This window comes from Lucilia cuprina, chromosome 6 (assembly GCF_022045245.1).
Source record: "Lucilia cuprina isolate Lc7/37 chromosome 6, ASM2204524v1, whole genome shotgun sequence".
Taxonomy (NCBI): domain Eukaryota; kingdom Metazoa; phylum Arthropoda; class Insecta; order Diptera; family Calliphoridae; genus Lucilia; species Lucilia cuprina.
This window is the reverse complement of record NC_060954.1, coordinates 10,655,088-10,674,524: the sequence shown is the minus strand read 5'-3', so window position 1 is coordinate 10,674,524 and position 19,437 is coordinate 10,655,088. Positions and strand designations below refer to the sequence as shown.

The window sequence follows — 19,437 nt, the reverse complement described above, 5'->3', positions numbered from 1 at the left end:
ATTTCCGAAATCAACACATATCGAAATTTCCATCCAATTCTATTTATTGCATCTTTTAAAATTTATCACTTACAATCTGTTTCCAATAATCCTTCATCATGTACACGTTTCGCGATACTCCAAAAAAACATTGAAACCGACGATTTCCATTAAAATCTTTTTTTTTTTTTGTTTTACATTAAGATCAAAACGATCTTTTTATTTCAACTTTATTAAGAACAATAAGAAATTGCGTTTGTAAAAATAAATAAGTAGTTTTACTACTATTTATTTGTAGTTGTTGATACATTTTTTTTCAAAAACACTTTTCACACACACACACACTTGTTTTAAAAATTCTTAAGATTTTGTTTTTTCTTATTTTTTTTTAATTACACATGTATAACTATATATTAATTTTTAATTAGTTCGGTCGGTTATTTTTCTTTTTTTAAGGTGTAATGGAAATAAGTTTTATAATCGCAGGTTTGAAATCCCCAAATGAATTTCGAATTTTTTTCTATATATTATTTTTTTATCATTCAAAGAAAAAAAACTTATATAATAAAAATAAAAACTATATATGTACGTAAAACGTATAAAAGTAATAATATTTAATAATAAAAAGAAATATTAATAAAAGTATTAAAATAAAAGACTGCAAAATTAAAGTGCGTTTAAAAACCGGTTTGATATTGTTTAGATTCCAGTCGTTGCTGTAACATTTCCAATTGACGTTTGGCCTCACATTGAGGGAAATTATTCATATCATAGTATTGAGGAGCCAATGTTAAAAGCCATTCAGCTATAAGTTATAATAAAATATATTATATTTAAGGTTAAAATGATGTTTAATTTACTTACGCTTAACATCTGTAACGGTACGTATATAATTTTTAGTAGTGAGCACAAATTCATTATAAATAACCCAATCGGGTTTATGATCCAGACATGTTGAAGGATGTAGTTGTACAATTTGATTATCCTTAATGGTAAGATAGTGACCAGTACGCTCTAAATGTGCCACCTGCATAAAGAAACCTTGTACTAAGGCTTTACGTATATTGACATAATAATCCTTGGAAGTAAATTCTGTGCTGCTGCGTTTTAAATTGAAACGATCCATAATGCGAGCCAATTGCTGACGCACATTATCGGCTGATTTTAAAGAACGGAAATTAATGAAATTTTCATAACACCAATTGGGATCTTCACTGCCTGATGATGATGGGTGGGGGGGTAAGGTAAGAAAGGAAATATAACTTTTTCTTTTGTTTGGAAAATAAACAAATACTTACTCTGCTTAAAGGCATGATAGACATTAAGTAAAGTCAAATGATCACCATCAATATGGGCAAATCTCATTTTAGCCTCATCTGCTGCTTTTTTGGCCTCATTGGGTCTTACAAAACATTGTGGTACTGTAGTATTTGGTGGGGTTGTCATCATCATCATCACAAATGTTTTATTTTTTTTAGATTTATTTTTGTATGGTTACGAGATAAAAACAAAAGAAGAGCATTTTGTGTTTGGGGGTATTTGGTTTGTAGTTTATTTTTTTTTTTTTGTTCGAAAGCAAACCAACAATATTTTACCATTTACCCGTTGACACAAGTTGAATTTTTGTTTAAGAGCATTTTCATTGTTTAAAACTTAAGTGTTTGTTTTTTTTTTTTTTTGTTAAAGAATTTCTTTATAAATAGTGATGATAAACAATAGAATAAACACTGCTAAAGTCAACTAAATTTTCAATAAAAGGAAGAGGTTTTTGTAAAGGTTTTGTTTTTCAGCAAAGAGTTTCAAGAACGTTTTTAGTTTTCTTTTGAAAATTAAGAAAAAAGCCACAAGTAACAAAGATTTTGCTTTAAGTTAAAAGGTTTTAGTTTAAGAAACAATAGTTTTCTTTTTAAAAGTTTAAAAGATAGTGTTACTTGTGTTTTCGTTATTTAAACGCTATTGAAACTGAAGGTTCAGTGGTGAATGCAAAAGACAAATGTTTATTCTAAAATAAAGGGAAATTTTTCTTTTGCATTTTAACTAAAACTAAGGATTAGAGAAAAAAAAAACTTTCAAGTGTAAAACAGTCTAAAAATTATTAAAAAAATACAAGTTTTTATCTTCAGAGTAATGGGTAAACCTATTAGCCAATAAACACAACTTCCAACAAAACTATGTTTATAACGCAAAGAGAGTTGTGTATCAAATTAAGACTGACTGATTTGTATCAAATTATGTGTTCCCTTTTCAAACCCCTATTTTAAATTGTATTGTTTAGCTTTTTCTGATTAATTTTTTTTGTAGATATTCATACGAAATATTGAATTTTTTCTAAATTAAATATAGCTTTCTTGTAAATAAACATTTGCCCTAGAAATTTGTTTCAATTATATAACAATTTGTAAGGAATTAAACTTTCATTATGCCTAAATCGCTTCATTTTAACCCTACTTTTTGTTAAAAATTTAAAATATTTAAATAAAATAAAAAAATAAAGTTTATCTCACCCGACAGCATAGCCGTAATTGATAAAATTTCATTCGAACAATTGTGCTGACAACTGGCTATTAACATTTTGGCTAATTGTGGATCCAATGGGAATTCGGACATTACCGCACCTAAATCAGTTAGGTTACCATCATCGTCGAGAGCAGCTAAATAGTTCAAAAGTTCTAAGGCACGCATAAGAGTTTCAGGTGCAGGTGGATCCATAAAATCGAAGTGTACCAAATCGTCAATGCCCAATTTTTTGAGTTGTAAAACGACAGTGCCTGGAAGAAAAAAAGAAGTTGGAATAAGTAAGGAAATAATTAAGTAAGTAAGTATGTAAGTAAGTAAGTAAGTAAGTAAGTAAGTAGTAAGTAAGTAAGTAAGTAAGTAAGTAAGTAAGTAACTAAGTAAGTAAGTAAGTAAGTAAGTAAGTAAGTAAGTAAGTAAGTAACTAAGTAAGTAAGTAAGTAAGAAAGCAAGTCGTTCTTTCAAATTGATTTTCAATTTTCAATTGAATTGAAAAAGTCTAAGTCGACATTTTCGTAAAAAAAACAAATAAGAAGTTATAGTCGGGCGAGGCCGACCACATAACCATATCGTATACACCTGTATACGAATAAAATGTGATTTAGTTTTCATAATAAAGCATTTAAATTGAATTGTACCTTGCCTCAGATATACTAAAGCCATTTAATGTTTAATAAAACTGGGGATATTTAAGTAAAATTTTGATGGGGACTTTTTAGAGGGGCTAGGGTCATATGAGGCCCTATAATTAAAAAGTTCATCTGGGTCATCAAGACTAGTATAGAACTTGGTTTTGCAGTTTTTTGTCGAGATACGAGTATATTAACATAATTAATATACTCGTATCTTAATATACTCGTACCCGCCCTATTTGGCGGGTTCAGTTCTATGGGGCCTATTTTCAATAGGCTTCGTCTACAATACCATAAAAGATCATGTGCAAAATTTCATTGAATTATATCCATAATTGCGACCTGTAGTTTGGTTATAAGGTTTACAAGCTCTATTCGGGGGTTCAGTTGTATAAATGATAGACCGATGTTAATAATTTTCAATAGGTTTCGTCCCTGGGACAATAGAAGATCATGTACCAAATTCCATTCAATTATCTTTAAAATTGCGGCCTGTAGATTGATTACAAGGTTTACATGACGGACGGACAGACGGACGGTATACTTTAAGGTATGCCAATCGGCATAATACCCTACCCACTATAGTGTTGTAGGGTATACAAATTTGATATTTATGTGGTAAGAGTATATATTAACAAAATCAGTTTAAAAACAAATACGGTAAAAGACAAAAGGTCGAACTTTTCCAATTGAGGAAAAGACTACTTTTGTTGATGATTTTAGTTTTTTGTGATGTTGTTGTGATGAACGTAAAGATAAAAGTATATTCGATGTTACCACTTTTTCTATTTTTTCTATAAAATGTATAATACTACTCTTTTGTTACACAATAATTAACTTTTTGAAAATTAAATAAGAAATAAAGACAGTTCTTGCTGAAGGAAAAAGTTAAGTTAAAATGTCCTCCTTTAGTTTTAAGTTATAAAACCGGTTCTAAGTAAGTAAATAAGTAATTGAATATGAAAAAAATAAATACAACTTACCTAAATTAGATCTCAAAATTTCCGGATATGTATTATCTTGCATTTCATTCTTATAGGCCTTTTCCGTATACAAACGGAAACATTTTCCGGGGCGAGTACGACCGGCACGACCAGCTCTCTGTTGAGCCGAAGCCTTTGAAATGGGTGAAACTAATAAACTCTCTACACGTATACGAGGATTATAGACTTTTTGTTTGGCAAAACCGGGATCGATGACAAAGACTACACCATCAATGGTCAATGAAGTTTCAGCAATATTAGTGGATACTACCACTTTACGGCCAATGGCACCATTGGCACTGCGTGGTGGTGCTGGTTCGAAAATACGCTGCTGCAAAGCAGGTGGCAAGGTGGAATATAATGGTATACACTTGAGTTCACCTATTTCAGAACCCAAATTATCTATTTCACGTTTAATACGTTTACAAGCCTCTTCGATTTCCTCCTGACCCGTGAGGAACATAAGGATATCACCCTCTATATCTTCGCACATGTGTATTTGTATAACAGTACGTATGGCCGCTTCTAGATAATCACGTTCGGGTTCAGGAGTATAGAAAATTTCTACTGGATGGGTTCTACCGGGTACATTCATGAGAGGAGCATTATCGAAATACTGCTGGAATTTGCCAGCATCTAAAGTGGCAGACATCACCACTAGTTTTAAGTCATTTCTTTGTCTAATAACCTCCTTTAAAACACCCATTAAGATATCCGTAGCCAAAGTCCTTTCGTGAGCCTCATCCAATAAGATAACCTGATATTGTTCCAACATGGGATCCGACATGGCCTCTCGCAACAACATACCATCTGTCATGTATTTCAACAAAGTCTTGGGTGAGGAGCAATCCTCAAAACGTATAGAGTAACCCACTTCTTCACCAAGATTAACATCCATTTCTTCGGAAACACGTTGGGCCACTGACATAGCAGCCACACGACGAGGTTGGGTACAAGATACCCCCTTCTTACCCTTAGATACAGCATATTCCACACACCACTGGGGTATTTGTGTTGTCTTGCCGGAACCTGTCTCACCCACCAACACAATACACTGATGATTATTTAACAAACGCATAAAATCCGTTTGATATTCGAATACCGGCAATGTTATACGTTTCTTGTACAACTGTTGAAAACGTGCCGTATAGGGCTTTAGATTAAAGGGATTCATGGTGCCGGGTGGTTTCGCCAAAGAACCCACTAAACTTCCCGGTGTGCCGCTAGACGCCAAACAAGCTGCTGCTCCCGACGAAGTAGTAGCTGTTTCTTCTCTAAAAAATGACCAAAAGAAAAATTCCATCAGTCGCCATGTTTATAATATAATTTCAGTTTTATTCGTTTCTTTTCGTTTATTCGTATCAGATACTTACTTTTTCACTTTGTTTGTGTAGGTTTCTCCAACTTCAATGCGTCTTTTCGACATGTTTTATTTGTTTTTTTTTTTAGGTCTGTTTTTCTTAAAAACTTAATAAATTTCTTTATTTTATTATAATTTCCCGTATTTATCTTTAATTTAAATGGAGAAATTTATTTAACAAAAAACACGCGTTAATTGGCACGCGATTTTAACAGGCGCTTGTGAAATAAAGAAGAATAATAATGGTTCTAACATCACAGTTGCTAAAATTGGTAGTATTTATAAGTGTTGTATGCCAGAGTTGTTTGTTTGAGTATATATTTGTTTAATAGAGAGCAAAAAACACTGTGAAAGATAAAAATTTAAAAATAGATTACTTTATAAGTATTCAAAAACAAAGTTTTAATTTTAAAACGTTTATTATGTAGATAATAGACGTTTATAAATTGCTACAAATATTAATGATTCATTTAATATAATATCAAGAAATAATATTAAGAAATATTCATCAAGGGTTCATATACAATTCTGAGTGGATTTAGCTATTCTGTACCCTTTAATATAACTCTTTAAGTTTTGGTTACAGGTTCGTTTTATACAATTTTTATAAGCCTCTCATGTTTATCTAGACCATTGGTATTGAAACAAAAATTACGAAAATATCTTTACAGATTAACCCATATCAAGTCAATTTGAAAAAATTATGTAAATACAGAAAAATTCATTATTTAATAAGGAAATTGAGAGAACAATTGATGTAAATAATATGACTTTTTGTCCATCTATTAAAAAATCAACTTATCTTCCATAACATCAGTGGGTCTAACTAAGCACAAATGTCAAAATTAAATTTCCTACCGGTTCTTATAAAACATTTTTCAAACATTCGACTTTGTAATGAAAACTCGAAGTTTTGAATGAAAAACTAGTAAGAAAATCGATATTGAAAAACAAATTTGAAAGGAATCTGAAAGTGAACATAAAAAATTACTGCAAAAAATTGTTTTTTTTTCTTATACTTAAGACCTGATCCACACTAGGAAACTTTTGTTGAGAAAATTTTTCTTAATTCTCTTTTGAAGATCCACACATAGAAACCTTTGTTTCAGAAACTACATGTTATTTACATTGATTTGTTGTTGTACGAATGAAAAGAATAACAAAACAAGTTTCCGATAACTGGAAACTCCGTACCACGAGAAATGCAAATCTTGTGCTATAAAATACATTTCCGATATGTTTTAAATCAAACCTAGTAGATTAAGTAGATTTCGTTTTGTCAAAAATGTATGGCAAATCTACATGTTTTTAATTATTTTTCTCCAAATCCACTAGATTTGCTCAAAACACTTCAGTGGAAACATAACATTACGAAAGTTGTTTTGCTCTCTACGACCGATATTGTTACAAAAGTATGGAATAAATAAACCAATCTAATAAATGGACAAAAATAGAATAAAGTTGATATTAAAAATTCTAAATGACAATATTGTTATAATTCAGAATTCCAACTTTCATAAATTTTCGAATTTTCTTAAAACAACAATAAACAAACTTTCCTTAACTGTTTAAATTCGGAAATTCATTTTTCATAAATTACAAAAAGTAAATTTTTGTATTTTTCTCAATATAATTTGTATTTATCAGACTCTACTGTTTTCAACAATTTAATTTAAATATACTCCCTTTTTACCAATAAGTAATCAAAATACTACTAAAAATTACATCACTGATGAATACACCTAAAAAATTATTGTTTTCGCGAGAGCAGGCAGAAGAAAATTTAGCAAATCAATTAAGCATAAATAAATAAATAAACTATTTAAAATACAACAAAAAAATAAATAAAATGTCTTTAAATTAAATAAAATACTAAAATATAATCATACAAACTAAATATTAGGGGCCTAATTAAGTGAAAAGAAGCATAAAAAAGAAAATGGAAATACCAATTCAAGTTGCTGTGCGTATTTGCCCCAAGGGTTTGCAAAAACAACAACAACGTGATGTAGCAACAAAATTGGAAAAGGACATTGTAGGGCAACAACAGGATGATAATGGTAATGCTAAGTGCTATGACAATGAGGAAGAGGAAGAAGATGAAAAAGATACCAAGTGCTGTATACAAACTATACCTTTGGCTGCTACACAACCAGGCTATATGGCTAATAATGGTATGTCTGGTGGAATAGGAGCATTGGATAATGGTGTAGGTATAGCAGCGGGCCTTATACAAGTGGGTCCGCATTCATTTCCCGTTACACATGCTCTACCTTTGAATTGTGCTCAAAATCAAGTATATCATCAAACAGTATTTCCTTTAATTAGTTTATTTATGGAAGGCTTTGATGCCTCAGTTGTTTCTTATGGTCAGAAGGGTTGCGGCAAAACATATACATTATATGGCTATGGATTTGATTGCTCCTATAATGAAGCTGATCAGGGTATAGTGCAACGTTGTGTACGTGAGATTTTTACACATATGACCAATCATCCGGAACGTACTTATGCTGTCAACATTGGCTGGGTGGAGATATGTGGTGAGGTTATACGTGATTTATTAGGTGTAGGTAATGTTCACTGCATGAATTTTGCCGATGTTTTCCATTGGCTACAAGTGGGTTTGCAATCGTTGGCTAATTCGAAAATGGAAATGGCTCATACACTTTTTACTTTAACTCTGGAACAGCAGTGGGTTTCCAAGGAGGGCTTAATACAACATCGTCTTTCGACTGCCTCCTTTAGTGATCTATGTGCCACCGAACGTTTGTTTATGTTGAATTCTCTTGATCAACCCTCAAGTTTACCTAAGGATTTGGGTTTACAGTCGCTAGAGCATGTGGTTAATACTTTAACTGATCCTGCTCTTATGTATAATGCCAATGGTAATATACCCTATAATCAAACTACTCTTACCACTCTGTTGAAAGATTCTTTTGGTGGTCGTGCTCAAACTCTGGTCATATTGTGTGTTTCTCCCTTCGAGCGAGATATTAATGAGACTCTGTGCAATCTACAGTTTGCCTTTAAAGTGCAATGTGTGCGTAATTATGTGGTAATGAATACATTCTCTGATGATAATACTCCTTTGTCGCCTGAGGGTATTTTACCGGAATTAGGTGGAGGAGGTGTTACAGCAGCTGGTTTAACGCCTCCAGTACCTGATTCACATTTTGGTTTACAATTTGCTGCTAGCCAGTGGTTTAAGTTGGTCTCTAATGCTGAGGGTTTGTTTTCAAAGTGAGTAAAAATGCTAATTATTAAGTTATATTCCACTTTTTTAACCGAACTATAACAGAACTAAACACTACACTGGAATGAACTAGAACTGAACTAGAACTGAACTAGAACTGAACCAGGACTAAACTAGAACTGAACATGAACTGAACTAGAACTGAACTAGAACTGAACTAGAACTGAACTAGAACTGAACTAGAACTGAACTAGAACTGAACTAGAACTGAACTAGAACTGAACTAGAACTGAACTAGAACTGAACTAGAACTGAACTAGAACTGAACTAGAACTGAACTAGAACTGAACTAGAACTGAACTAGAACTGAACTAGAACTGAACCAGAACTGAACTAGAACTGAATTAGAACTGAACTAGAACTCAACTAGAATTGAGTAAAATATTAAATATTTATTAAACAATTTACATAATTTTCCAGACTAATTACATCCAATGCCATAAACGAGGCTGAAAAAGAACAAATCGAGGAATGGCTGTTTCTCAAACAGGAATGCGAAGAGTGCCTCAGTTCCAATGAAGTTATTCGCAGTCAAAAACAATTGGGCCCCATACAAGAAGCCGAAGAGCCCGAAGAAACCAATAGTGAACCAGAAACGTCATGCCAACAAAATTCTGACAATGAATCCGATTCAGAATCCCAACGTCCTGATTTAGAGGAAAAAATCGAATTACTTATGGAAGATTTAAGCATAAAAACTGATAATCTGGTAAAAACTAAATATCAAGAGTTTATGGAAAATCATCCCAAAGCAGTAATGGAGTCGCAAGAAAGTTTTCAACAAAAGAAAAAAGATCACAGGGAGGAGGAAAAAGAATTGGAGGAACGAAAACAATCTGTGGGTACAGGAGGTAGGAGAAGATCCATACAGCCGGGAGCTACTCTGTCAAGTGCAGAAATAGCCATGTTAAATAGAGTGGCGGGTGTAAAGCAACAACAGCAGCAGAATCAACAACAACTGCAGCAGCAATTTCAAACAACAAATGATGACTTCTTAGACTCCTCTACTGATATGGCCAATAACATAAGACAAAATAACAATTCACCCATGGATATGATACAAAAGAAATTGCGTAAATTGGATACCGATATAGAAGCACGCTTAAGACAAATCAAAGAAGTAGAAGAAACCATGCAATTAAAACAGAACATCATAACAGAACTTATAAAGAACAGTGACACGCGCACTACGGCCAAACAAAGATTCCACAAGAAAAGAGCCAAATTGGAGGCAGAATATGAAAAAACCAAAAAGACATTGGCCAAGGCCATGCTGCAGCATAAAGACAAACAAGAAATCGAACGTCTTAAAGCCATTATCACACACCTGGAGCAAAGACTCAATGATTTGACCTCTATTAAGCATATAGCAGGAGAAAGTGGCCAAAAGGTAAAGAAATTACAACAATCTTTACATGAATCCAAAAAGGTCATAGATGATTTGCAAAAGAAAATCAAAAAGGAACGTAAACTTAAGGAGGCATTAGAAAATGAAATGAAATCCTTAAAGGAAAAAGAAAACTCTAAGGCTTTGGTTAAAATAGAGCACGCACCTTTGGCCGAGGAAAAGGGTAAACATTTAAAAGAAGTACAAGCCCGTATCTCTCATTTGGATCATGTTTTAAAAGAAAAATCCGATAATTTAGATCTCTATCGTGATGATGAACAGCGAGAAGGTTTACGGCATGAAATACGTAATCTAAGAAGAACTAGAGATCATTTGCTCGAGCAAAGATGCTCCTTGGATCGCAAATTAAAACGAGACAAAATGTTGAGCCACAAAGAAGAACGTAAACTATTGGAATGTGATGAAGCAATAGAGGCCATTGATGCCGCCATAGAATTTAAAAATGAGTTAATTTGTGGTCACAAATCCATTGACACCAGTGAACGTCTACAAAGAGAAAAAGGCGAGCAAATGCTTATGGCCCGCCTTAATAAATTGTCCACTGAGGAAATGCGCACTTTACTTTATAAATATTTTACCAAAGTTATAGATTTGAGAGACTCCTCGCGTAAATTGGAAGTACAATTAATGCAATTGGAAAGAGAGAAAGATGCCTGGGAATGGAAGGAGCGAGTGCTATCGAACGCTGTACGCCAGGCTCGTTTAGAAGGAGAACGTAATGCTGTACTTTTACAACGGCAGCATGAAATGAAATTAACCTTAATGCTTAGACATTTAGCCGATGAAACCTCTAATAGTTCTGCCTCTTTCACAGAACAATCCCTTAATCCTAATGCTGCTCGCTACTACAAACCCTCGCCCCACCAATTGGCTTTACAGGCCACCAATAATTCAGCTACCACTTGCTTTTCCGATTCCGATTATGAATGGTCATCTCCGCCCTCCATACATGGCGGTGGCGGTAAAATGCTTAAACCCTCCTCCAATAAACTTAACGATATGGAAATGTGTCCCCTAACCGATCCAACCTCTCTGACCAAATACAAACCTCTGGATAAATTTAAAGACAAAGAACGTGAAACTAAAAATAAACTTTTTGCTAAATTTCAAGTTTTAACACGTTATGCCGCCAGTCATCATAATCATCATACAGATGATACCTCCAATCCACCATCTACCTCTTCCACTTCTACACAATTGGTGGCTGCAGCAGCTACTGCTGCTGCTGGTGGTAGCGGTAAACGTGCTAAAGATAAAGAACAAATGTTGGCGGTTATACCTCAAGAGAATCTTAAAAAATTATCTACAAATACACCAAATACAAAGGTCACAAGACAGAAGAACAAAATTATCATACAGGATAACTCTAGGAAAAATTAAAGGAATATTTGTTTTTTCAGCTTTAGTTTTAAAGTGTAAGCAAGTTATTTTGTTAGTGTAGAAGTAGGTATTTGGTAGGGGGTTAGGGACAACAAATTTTTGAAGGGGTTAACTTAGACTATAGAGCTTTTACCAGACTTTAGATTACTATTCAGGCTATAAAAAGACTACAGTCCAGACTATGACTATGATATAACCAGACTATATACAAGACTACAGTACAGACTATATGCCAGACTATAGATTAGACTACAGACTAGACTTTAGCCCAGACTATGTACAAGACTATAGTTCAGATTAGACTATTCTAATCTGCTGCCCAGACTATGACTAGATAATAGTCCAGACTATAGTCCGTACTTTAGAATACACTATAGTCCAGACTGTAGCTAGGTAAAAGTCCAGACAATCCTAAAGCCCAGACTATACACTAGACTATAGATTTAGAGCCCAGAGTATATTGCAGTTTAGGCTATCGAAAGACCAGACTAGATTATAGTCCAGACTATAGCCTATAGTCCAGACTACTATAGACTATAATCCAGACTATAGACTATAGTCCAGATTATAGACTATAGACTATAGTCCAGACTATTGACTACAGTCCAGACTATAGAATAGACTATAGTGCAGACTTTAGAATAGACTATAGTGCAGACTATAGAATAGACTATAGTCCAGACTATAGACTAGACTAAAGTCCAGACTATAGAATATACTATAGTCCAGACTATAGACTAGATTATAGACCAGACTATAGAATAGACTATAGTCCAGATTATAGAATAGACTATATTCCAGACTAAAAAATGTGCTATAGTCCATACTACAGACATGTAGTCCATCTTTTCAGACTATAGACTGAAATATAGTATGTAGACCAGACTGTAGAATAGTTTATAGACCAGACTATATAATAGATTGTAGTCAAGACTATAGACTAGACCATGATCCAAACTATTGTTCAGACTATAGTCCAGTATACAGTCTTGATTACAGTTCATTGTAGATATTAGTGTAGACTGTAAACTGGACTACAGACCAGACTCCCAACGGGTCTATAGACCAGACTGTAAACTAAACTATAGTCCAGACTGTAAACTGGACTATAGCTTAGATTATATACTAGATAAAGTCCAGGCTGTAGATCAGACTATAGACTCGATTATAGACCAGACTATAGACCAGACTCTAGACTCGACTATAGACCAGACTCTAGACTCGACTAAAGACCAGACTCTAGACCAGACTATAGACCAGACTATACACTTGGTTATACACCAGACTATAGACTCGACTATAGAGGAGAGCATAGACATGACTCTAATCTCGACAATACACCAGACTCTAGACTCTACTATGGACCAGACTCTTGACTCTACTATAGACCAGACAATTGATTGATATAATTGAAGACCAGACTAAAAACTAGATTATGGACCAGACTATACTATAGATTGTAGATCAGACTGTAGTCTAGACTATAGACTAGACCACGGCGCACACTATTGTTCCGACTATAATCCAGTATATAGATAGTTCAGATAATTATATAGATATTAGTGTACACTATCGATTGGATTAAATGTCAGACTATAGACTTTACTATTATCCAGAATATAGTTCAGACTATATTCCAGATTATAGTTCACACAATCCAGACTATAGTTCAGTACATAGGCCAGACTTTAGTACAGTCCATACATACATATAGTCCTGTCATAATCAAAACAATAGTTATTAAAATTTTGAAAACTCTAAACTTTTTAAACACTTTGATACTCAAGGCCCCTAAAAAGCTCTGTCTCGCCTCTTTAAGATTTATATTTAGAAAGAAACTCTTTAATTTATAGTACTGTTTTAGTAATTTTTTTTTTAAAAAATTAGCGATTAAGATTGAAAAGAATCATATATATTTAACAAAAAATATTGGAAAAATTTTGTAAATTTTTTTTATTTAGTCTTTTTCTTTTTAGAAAAAGTTTTTATTGGTTTTACTTAAAACATACTGCTCCTGAAAAATTCCTATTAATTTGTTTAAGTGTGTTGATATTGTGTTGCTATTAAATAACTTTTTATTCTTAAGGTATTTTTGTATTATTTTTAAATGTTTTTTTAATTAATTTTAACTTTTAAGACAAATCTGAAATTATTAGTTTAAGTTTTAAGGCTAATTTTGTGTAACTTAATAATTAAGTTTTAAGAAACAAAAATAATTTAAATTTAACACTGATGTTTAACAATCAGTTAAACAAAGGAAAAAAGGCATTTATCTTAAAAAAAGAGAAAAAACAAAAATATAATATTTAAACTTTATGGTAAAAAAGCCACAAATAACAGGAATATAAGAAAGTAAAGTCAAGAAAAGAATTGCTTAAGAAAATAATTTCAAATTGAAATTTAAATTCTTACAAAAAAAAAAATAATTTAATTCTTAAAAAACTGAAATTTTAATAACTTTACTTTCCTCCAATTTTTTAACTTTTTTTAAAAAGAATTTTAATTAATTTATCTAAAACTAACTTCTATTTTAATCCTATTACTGTTTGACAGCTTAATTTTTTTAAAGTTTTTAACTCTCAGATCTCTTTTAACTTTTATATTTGTATGTAAAACAAACTATTTAATACTCATTTTCTATATATTTTTTTATCTTTTTGTTTAATACTCCTTTATATGTTTTTTTTTATGTTATACTTTTTCGTATATCTTTTTACTTAAAACAAATAGTTTTTTTTTTGGTGCAAAACAAAAAATGTATTAATTTCTTAATTTTTTTGTATTTTGTGTTTTATACTACAATTGCAATTTTTTGTTTGTAATAAGTATTTTAAGTTTTTGTTTTTCAATAAACATTTTGTATTAATTTTTTATTATATTAATAACATTTTTCAAATGATTTTTGGTTTTATTTTTTTATTAACGATTTTAACTTGAAATACTTGTGACAGTTAAAGATCGGTACAAGTTCACTTATAGATTAGTTCTAATTCAGTTCTAGTTAAGATCTAATTCACTTCTAGTTCAGTTCTAGTTCAATTCTTGTTCAGTTTTAGTTCAGTTCAAGTTCATTTCTAGTTCAGTTTCAGTTCAGTTCTAGTTCAGCTATAGTTCAGTTCTAGTTCAGTTCTAGTTCAGTTCTAGTTCAGTTCTAGTTCAGTTCTAGTTCAGTTCTAGTTCAGTTCTAGTTCAGTTCTAGTTCAGTTCTAGTTCAGTTCTAGTTCAGTTCTAGTTCAGTTCTAGTTCAGTTCTAGTTCAGTTCTAGTTCAGTTCTAATTCAGTTCTAGTACAGTTATAGTTCTAGTTTAGTTCAGTTCTAGTTTAGTTCAGTTCTAGTTAAGTTCAGTTCTAGTTTAGTTCGGTTCTAGTTTAGTTCAGTTCTAGATTAGTTTAGTTTAAGTTCTAGATCAGTTCTGAATTAGTTCTAGTTCACATCTAATTCAGTTCTAGTTCAGTTCTAGTCCAGTTCTAGTTCAGTTCTAGTTCAGTTCTAGTTCAGTTCTAGTTCAGTTCTAGTTCAGTTCTAGTTCAGTTCTAGTTCAGTTCAGTTCTAGTTCAGTTCTAGTTCAGTTCTAGTTCAGTTCTAGTACAGTTATAGTTCTAGTTCAGTTCTAGTTAAGTTCAGTTCTAGTTTAGTTCGGTTCTAGTTTAGTTCAGTTCTAGTTTAGTTCAGTTCTAGTTTAGTTCAGTTCTAGTTTAGTTCAGTTTAAGTTCTAGATCAGTTCTGAATTAGTTCTAGTTCACATCTAATTCAGTTCCAGTTCAGCTCTAGTTCAGTTCTAGTTCAGTTCTAGTTCAGTTCCAGTTCAGTTCTAGTTCAGTTCTAGTTCAGTTCTAGTTCAGTTCTAGTTCAGTTCTAGTTCAGCTCTAGTTCAGTTCTAGTTCAGTTCTAGTTCAGTTCTAGTTCAGTTCTTGTTCAGTTCTAGTTCAGTTCTAGTTCAGTTCTAGTTCAGTTCTAGTTCAGTTCTAGTTCAGTTCTAGTTCAGTTCTAGTTCAGTTCTAGTTCAGTTCTAGTTCAGTTCTAGTTCAGTTCTAGTTCAGTTCTAGATCAGTTCTAGTTCAGTTCTAGTTCAGTTCTAGTTCAGTTCTAGTTCAGTTCTAGTTCAGTTCTAGTTCTAGATCAGTTCTAGTTCAGTTCTAGTTCAGTTCTAGTTCAGTTCTAGTTCAGTTCTAGTTCAGTTCTAGTTCAGTTCAGGTTCAGTTCAGGTTCAGTTCTAGTTCTAGTTCAGTTCTAGTTCAGTTCTAGTTCAGTTCTAGTTCAGGTTCAGTTCTAGATCAGTTCAAGTTCAGTTCTAGTTCAGTTCTAGTTTAGTTCTAGTTCTAGTTCAGTTCTAGTTTAGTTCTAGTTTAATTCTAGTTCAGTTCTAGTTCAGTTCTAGTTCAGTTCTAGTTCAGTTCTAGTTCAGTTCTAGTTCAGTTCTAGTTCAGTTCTAGTTCAGTTCTAGTTCAGTTCTAGTTCAGTTCTAGTTCAGTTCTAGTTTAGTTCTAGTTCAGTTCTAGTTTAGTTCTAGTTCAGTTCTAGTTCGGTTCTTGTTTGCAGAACTTCAAATGTTCTGTTCAAAATAACCAAAAGTTTTTTAATTTTTACAGAAAAATAAACTAAATTATTATATTAATTTGCTACTAATCCTGTTTATTTGTTTATAAAAAATTTTATTTTTTGATATTATTTTCACTCTAAATCAAAATATAATCTTTGTGCTAAACTATTTATAAGTTTTCGAAATCTTCTAATAAAAGCATAAATACATAAATCATGAATAAATACAATTTTATATAATCAATGTTATAGAGAAATCAAAATAAAAATATATCAATATATTAAATAAAACAAAACATATTTAAGCAATAAATTTTTTTTTTGAGTTTTTTTTTGTTAAAAGTAAAAGCATTCGTTTATATCATGATCATGAAGATCCATTAATATTGGTTTTAACATAGTTTAAGTTAAATGCCTATTGAACTCGCATAAACAGTGCCGCCCTTTATGTATTTTGAATTTAACCCAGCCTTCGTATAAGTTTACTTTAAATTCAACTTCACTTTTAGTTCAGTTCTAGTTTAGTTATAGTTCAGTTCTAGTTCAGTTAAAGTTCAGTTCTAGTTCATTTAAAGTTTAGTTAAAGTTCAGTTATAGTTCAGTTATGGTTCAGTTCTAGTTCAGTTCTAGTTCAGTTCTAGTTCAGTTCTAGTTCAGTTCTAGTTCAGTTCTAGTTCAGTTCTAGTTCAGTTCTTGTTCAGTTCTTGTTCAGTTCTGTTTCTTGTTCAGTTCTAGTTCAATTCTAATTCAGTTCTAGTTCAGTTCTAGTTCAGTTCTAGTTTAGTTCTAGTTCAGTTCTAGTTCAGTTCTAGTTCAGTTCTAGTTCAGTTCTAGTTCAGTTCTAGTTCAGTTCTAGTTCAGTTCTAGTTCAGTTCTAGTTCAATTCTAATTCAGTTCTAGTTCAGTTCTAGTTCAGTTCTAGTTCAGTTCTAGTTCAGTTCTAGTTTAGTTCTAGATCAGTTCTAGTTCAGTTCTGGTTCAGTTCTAGTTCAGTTCTAGTTCAGTTCTAGTTCAGTTCTAGTTCTAGTTCAGTTCTAGTTCAGTTCTAGTTCAGTTCTAGTTCAGTTCTACTTCAGTTCTAGTTCAGTTGTAGTTCAGTTGTAGTTCAGTTGTAGTTCAGTTCTACTTCAGTTCTAGTTCAGTTCTATTTCAGTTCTTGTTCAGTTCTAGTTCAGTTCTAGTTCAATTCTAATTCAGTTCTAGTTCAGTTCTAGTTCAGTTCTAGTTCAGTTCTAGTTCTGTTCTAGTTCAGTTCTAGTTCAGTTCTAGTTCAGTTCTAGTTCAGTTCTAGTTCAGTTCTAGTTCAGTTCTAGTTCCGTTCTAGTTCAGTTCTAGTTCAGTTCTAGTTCGGTTCTAGTTTAGTTCTAGTTCAGTTCTAGTTCAATTCTAGTTCAGTTCTAGTTCAGTTCTAGTTCAGTTCTAGTTCAGTTCTAGTTCAGTTCTAGTTCAGTTCTAGTTCAGTTCTAGTTCAGTTCTAGTTCAGTTCTAGTTCAGTTCTAGTTCAGTTCTAGTTCAGTTCTAGTTCAGTTCTAGTTCAGATCTAGTTCAGTTCTAGTTCAGTCCTAGTTCTGTTCCAGTTTGGTTTCAGTTCTAGTTTGGTACTAGATCGGTTCTAGTTCAGTTCTATTCCGGTCCTAGATAAATTCAGGTTCAGTTCAAGATCGTTCTAGTTTAGTACTGGTTCAGTTCTAGTTTGGTTTCAGTTCAGTTCTAGTTTGGTACTAGATCAGTTCCAATTCAGTTCCAGTTCTGTTCTAGTACAGTGCTAGCTCAGTTCAAGTTTAATTCTAGTTCTTTTCTAGTCCAGTTCAGTTCTAGTTCAATTCTAGTTTAGTTCTAGTTCAATTCTAGTTCAGTTCTATTTCATTTCTAGTTAAGTTCCAGTTGTGTTGTATAATATCAAATCGAGTTTAGTTCTAGTTCAGTTTTAAACCACGCCAAGTTTTGTTAAGCCTTAAAATCAAATTACCTTCAGATTAATTCCAATATCTTTTTTATTTTCGTTGTGCCTTCACCACAAACGAGCAACAGGTGCTTACTTCCCGGCTACTAAATGCTAATCATCCACCACTAAAAATAACTATAAACAAAATAAAACCAACGCTAAATTACGGTAATCAAAATAAAACTTACAAGAATGCCTAAAATTTCCCATTAATCCCCTTCATGCACAACAATAACCACATAAGGGGTAATTTTAGGTCTGCTAAAGATTTAGTGAAACGCTAGTCGACAGTCATCGTTTAGACGTTGTGCGATACGTTTGCTTTTTAAAGAGAGCGAATCTGCGTCACTAGTGTAAGCGTTAAGCAAAGTGTGTAGAAATAATAATTTGCCAGATTTAAACCAAAGAAAACCGGTCGGTTAAACGTGGGTGCTTAAAAAAAACAAGTGTTTTAATTAATTCAATCAATTTGAAATATAAATCATTAAAATAAACTAAAGCTGCAGCTAAAAGCAGACTTTAGTTAATAGAAGAAGTAAAAAATATTATAAAGAAAGAGGTTTTATTTAAATTAAATTTTGCAAAAATTTTAAATTAAAATCTAGCCACCCCCCAGGATTAGTGGCAGTTTTTCTTAATATTTTTGCAAAATTTTAAGTGTTTTGTCTAAGTGCCAGTGTGTTAATAAATTTTTATTGAAATAAAAATATTTAAAGAAAATTTTAATTTTAATTTTTAAGTTTCCAGCAACAAATTTAGCAAAAAAAGGTAAGCCAGACAGTTAAAAAATTCATCATTGTAGCTTTGTTGTACTTTTTTTCTCATTCCTTTGTACATCTTCTGCTGCTTCTTCTTTCAGCAGCATATTTTTTGCTACTGTTGTTGTTGCTATTCGTAACTAAACTTCATTTAAGGGTGGCAGCGATGAATTATTGTGGATTTAGTATCAATTTTGCTGGAAAAAGTACTTTTTAGTTAAAAAGATTTTGTATGAAATTTGATACGATAACAAAAGATTTAAATTTGAAATCTTGAGCTTAACTAGAACTGAACTAGAACTGAACTAGAACTTAACTAGAACTGAACTAGAACTGAACTAGAACTGAACTAGAACTGAACTAGAACTGAACTAGAACTGAACTAGAACTGAATTAGAACTGAACTAGAACTGAACTAGAACTGAACTAGAACTGAACTAGAACTTAACTAGAACTGAACTAGAACTGAACTAGAACCGAACTAGAACTGCAATAGAACTGAACTACAACGGAACAAGAACTGAAATAGAACTGATAACTGAACTAGAACTGAATTAGGGCTGAACTAGAACTGAATTAGAACTGAACTAGAATTCAACTAGAACTGAACTAGAACTGAACTAGAACTGAACTAGAACTGAACTAGAACTGAACTAGAACTGAACTAGAACTGAACTAGAACTGA

The 19,437-nt window shown here is 32.3% G+C and overlaps 3 protein-coding genes across 3 annotated transcripts in view; 2 read left to right on the top strand and 1 right to left on the bottom strand.

Annotated features, from left to right (window-relative positions):
• Nucleotides 1-339: 339 nt before the first annotated feature.
• On the bottom strand, nt 340-5,743 carry LOC111688944 (putative pre-mRNA-splicing factor ATP-dependent RNA helicase PRP1). Its single transcript, XM_023451452.2, has 6 exons — nt 5,482-5,743; nt 4,109-5,382; nt 2,484-2,747; nt 1,278-1,400; nt 844-1,197; nt 340-784 (listed from the first exon to the last, which is right to left on the bottom strand). The coding sequence occupies exons 1-6, from the start codon at nt 5,532-5,534 to the stop codon at nt 657-659; spliced, it is 2,196 nt and encodes a 731-aa protein (XP_023307220.2). The 5' UTR covers nt 5,535-5,743; the 3' UTR covers nt 340-656.
• A 1,501-nt stretch (nt 5,744-7,244) lies between these two features.
• Nucleotides 7,245-12,113, top strand: LOC111688943 (kinesin-like protein costa). The gene is made up of 2 exons (XM_023451451.2): nt 7,245-8,708; nt 9,142-12,113. Exons 1-2 carry the CDS (start codon nt 7,408-7,410, stop codon nt 11,507-11,509), a joined length of 3,669 nt encoding a protein of 1,222 aa, XP_023307219.2. The 5' UTR covers nt 7,245-7,407; the 3' UTR covers nt 11,510-12,113.
• Nucleotides 12,114-18,297: 6,184 nt separating this feature from the next.
• Nucleotides 18,298-19,437, top strand: part of LOC124420485 (Down syndrome cell adhesion molecule-like protein Dscam2) — a 121,501-nt gene continuing 120,361 nt past the window's right edge. The window contains exon 1 of the mRNA XM_046953374.1: nt 18,298-18,529. The gene's annotated coding sequence lies outside the window, so the exon portion shown is untranslated. The remainder of the gene's footprint in view (nt 18,530-19,437) is intronic.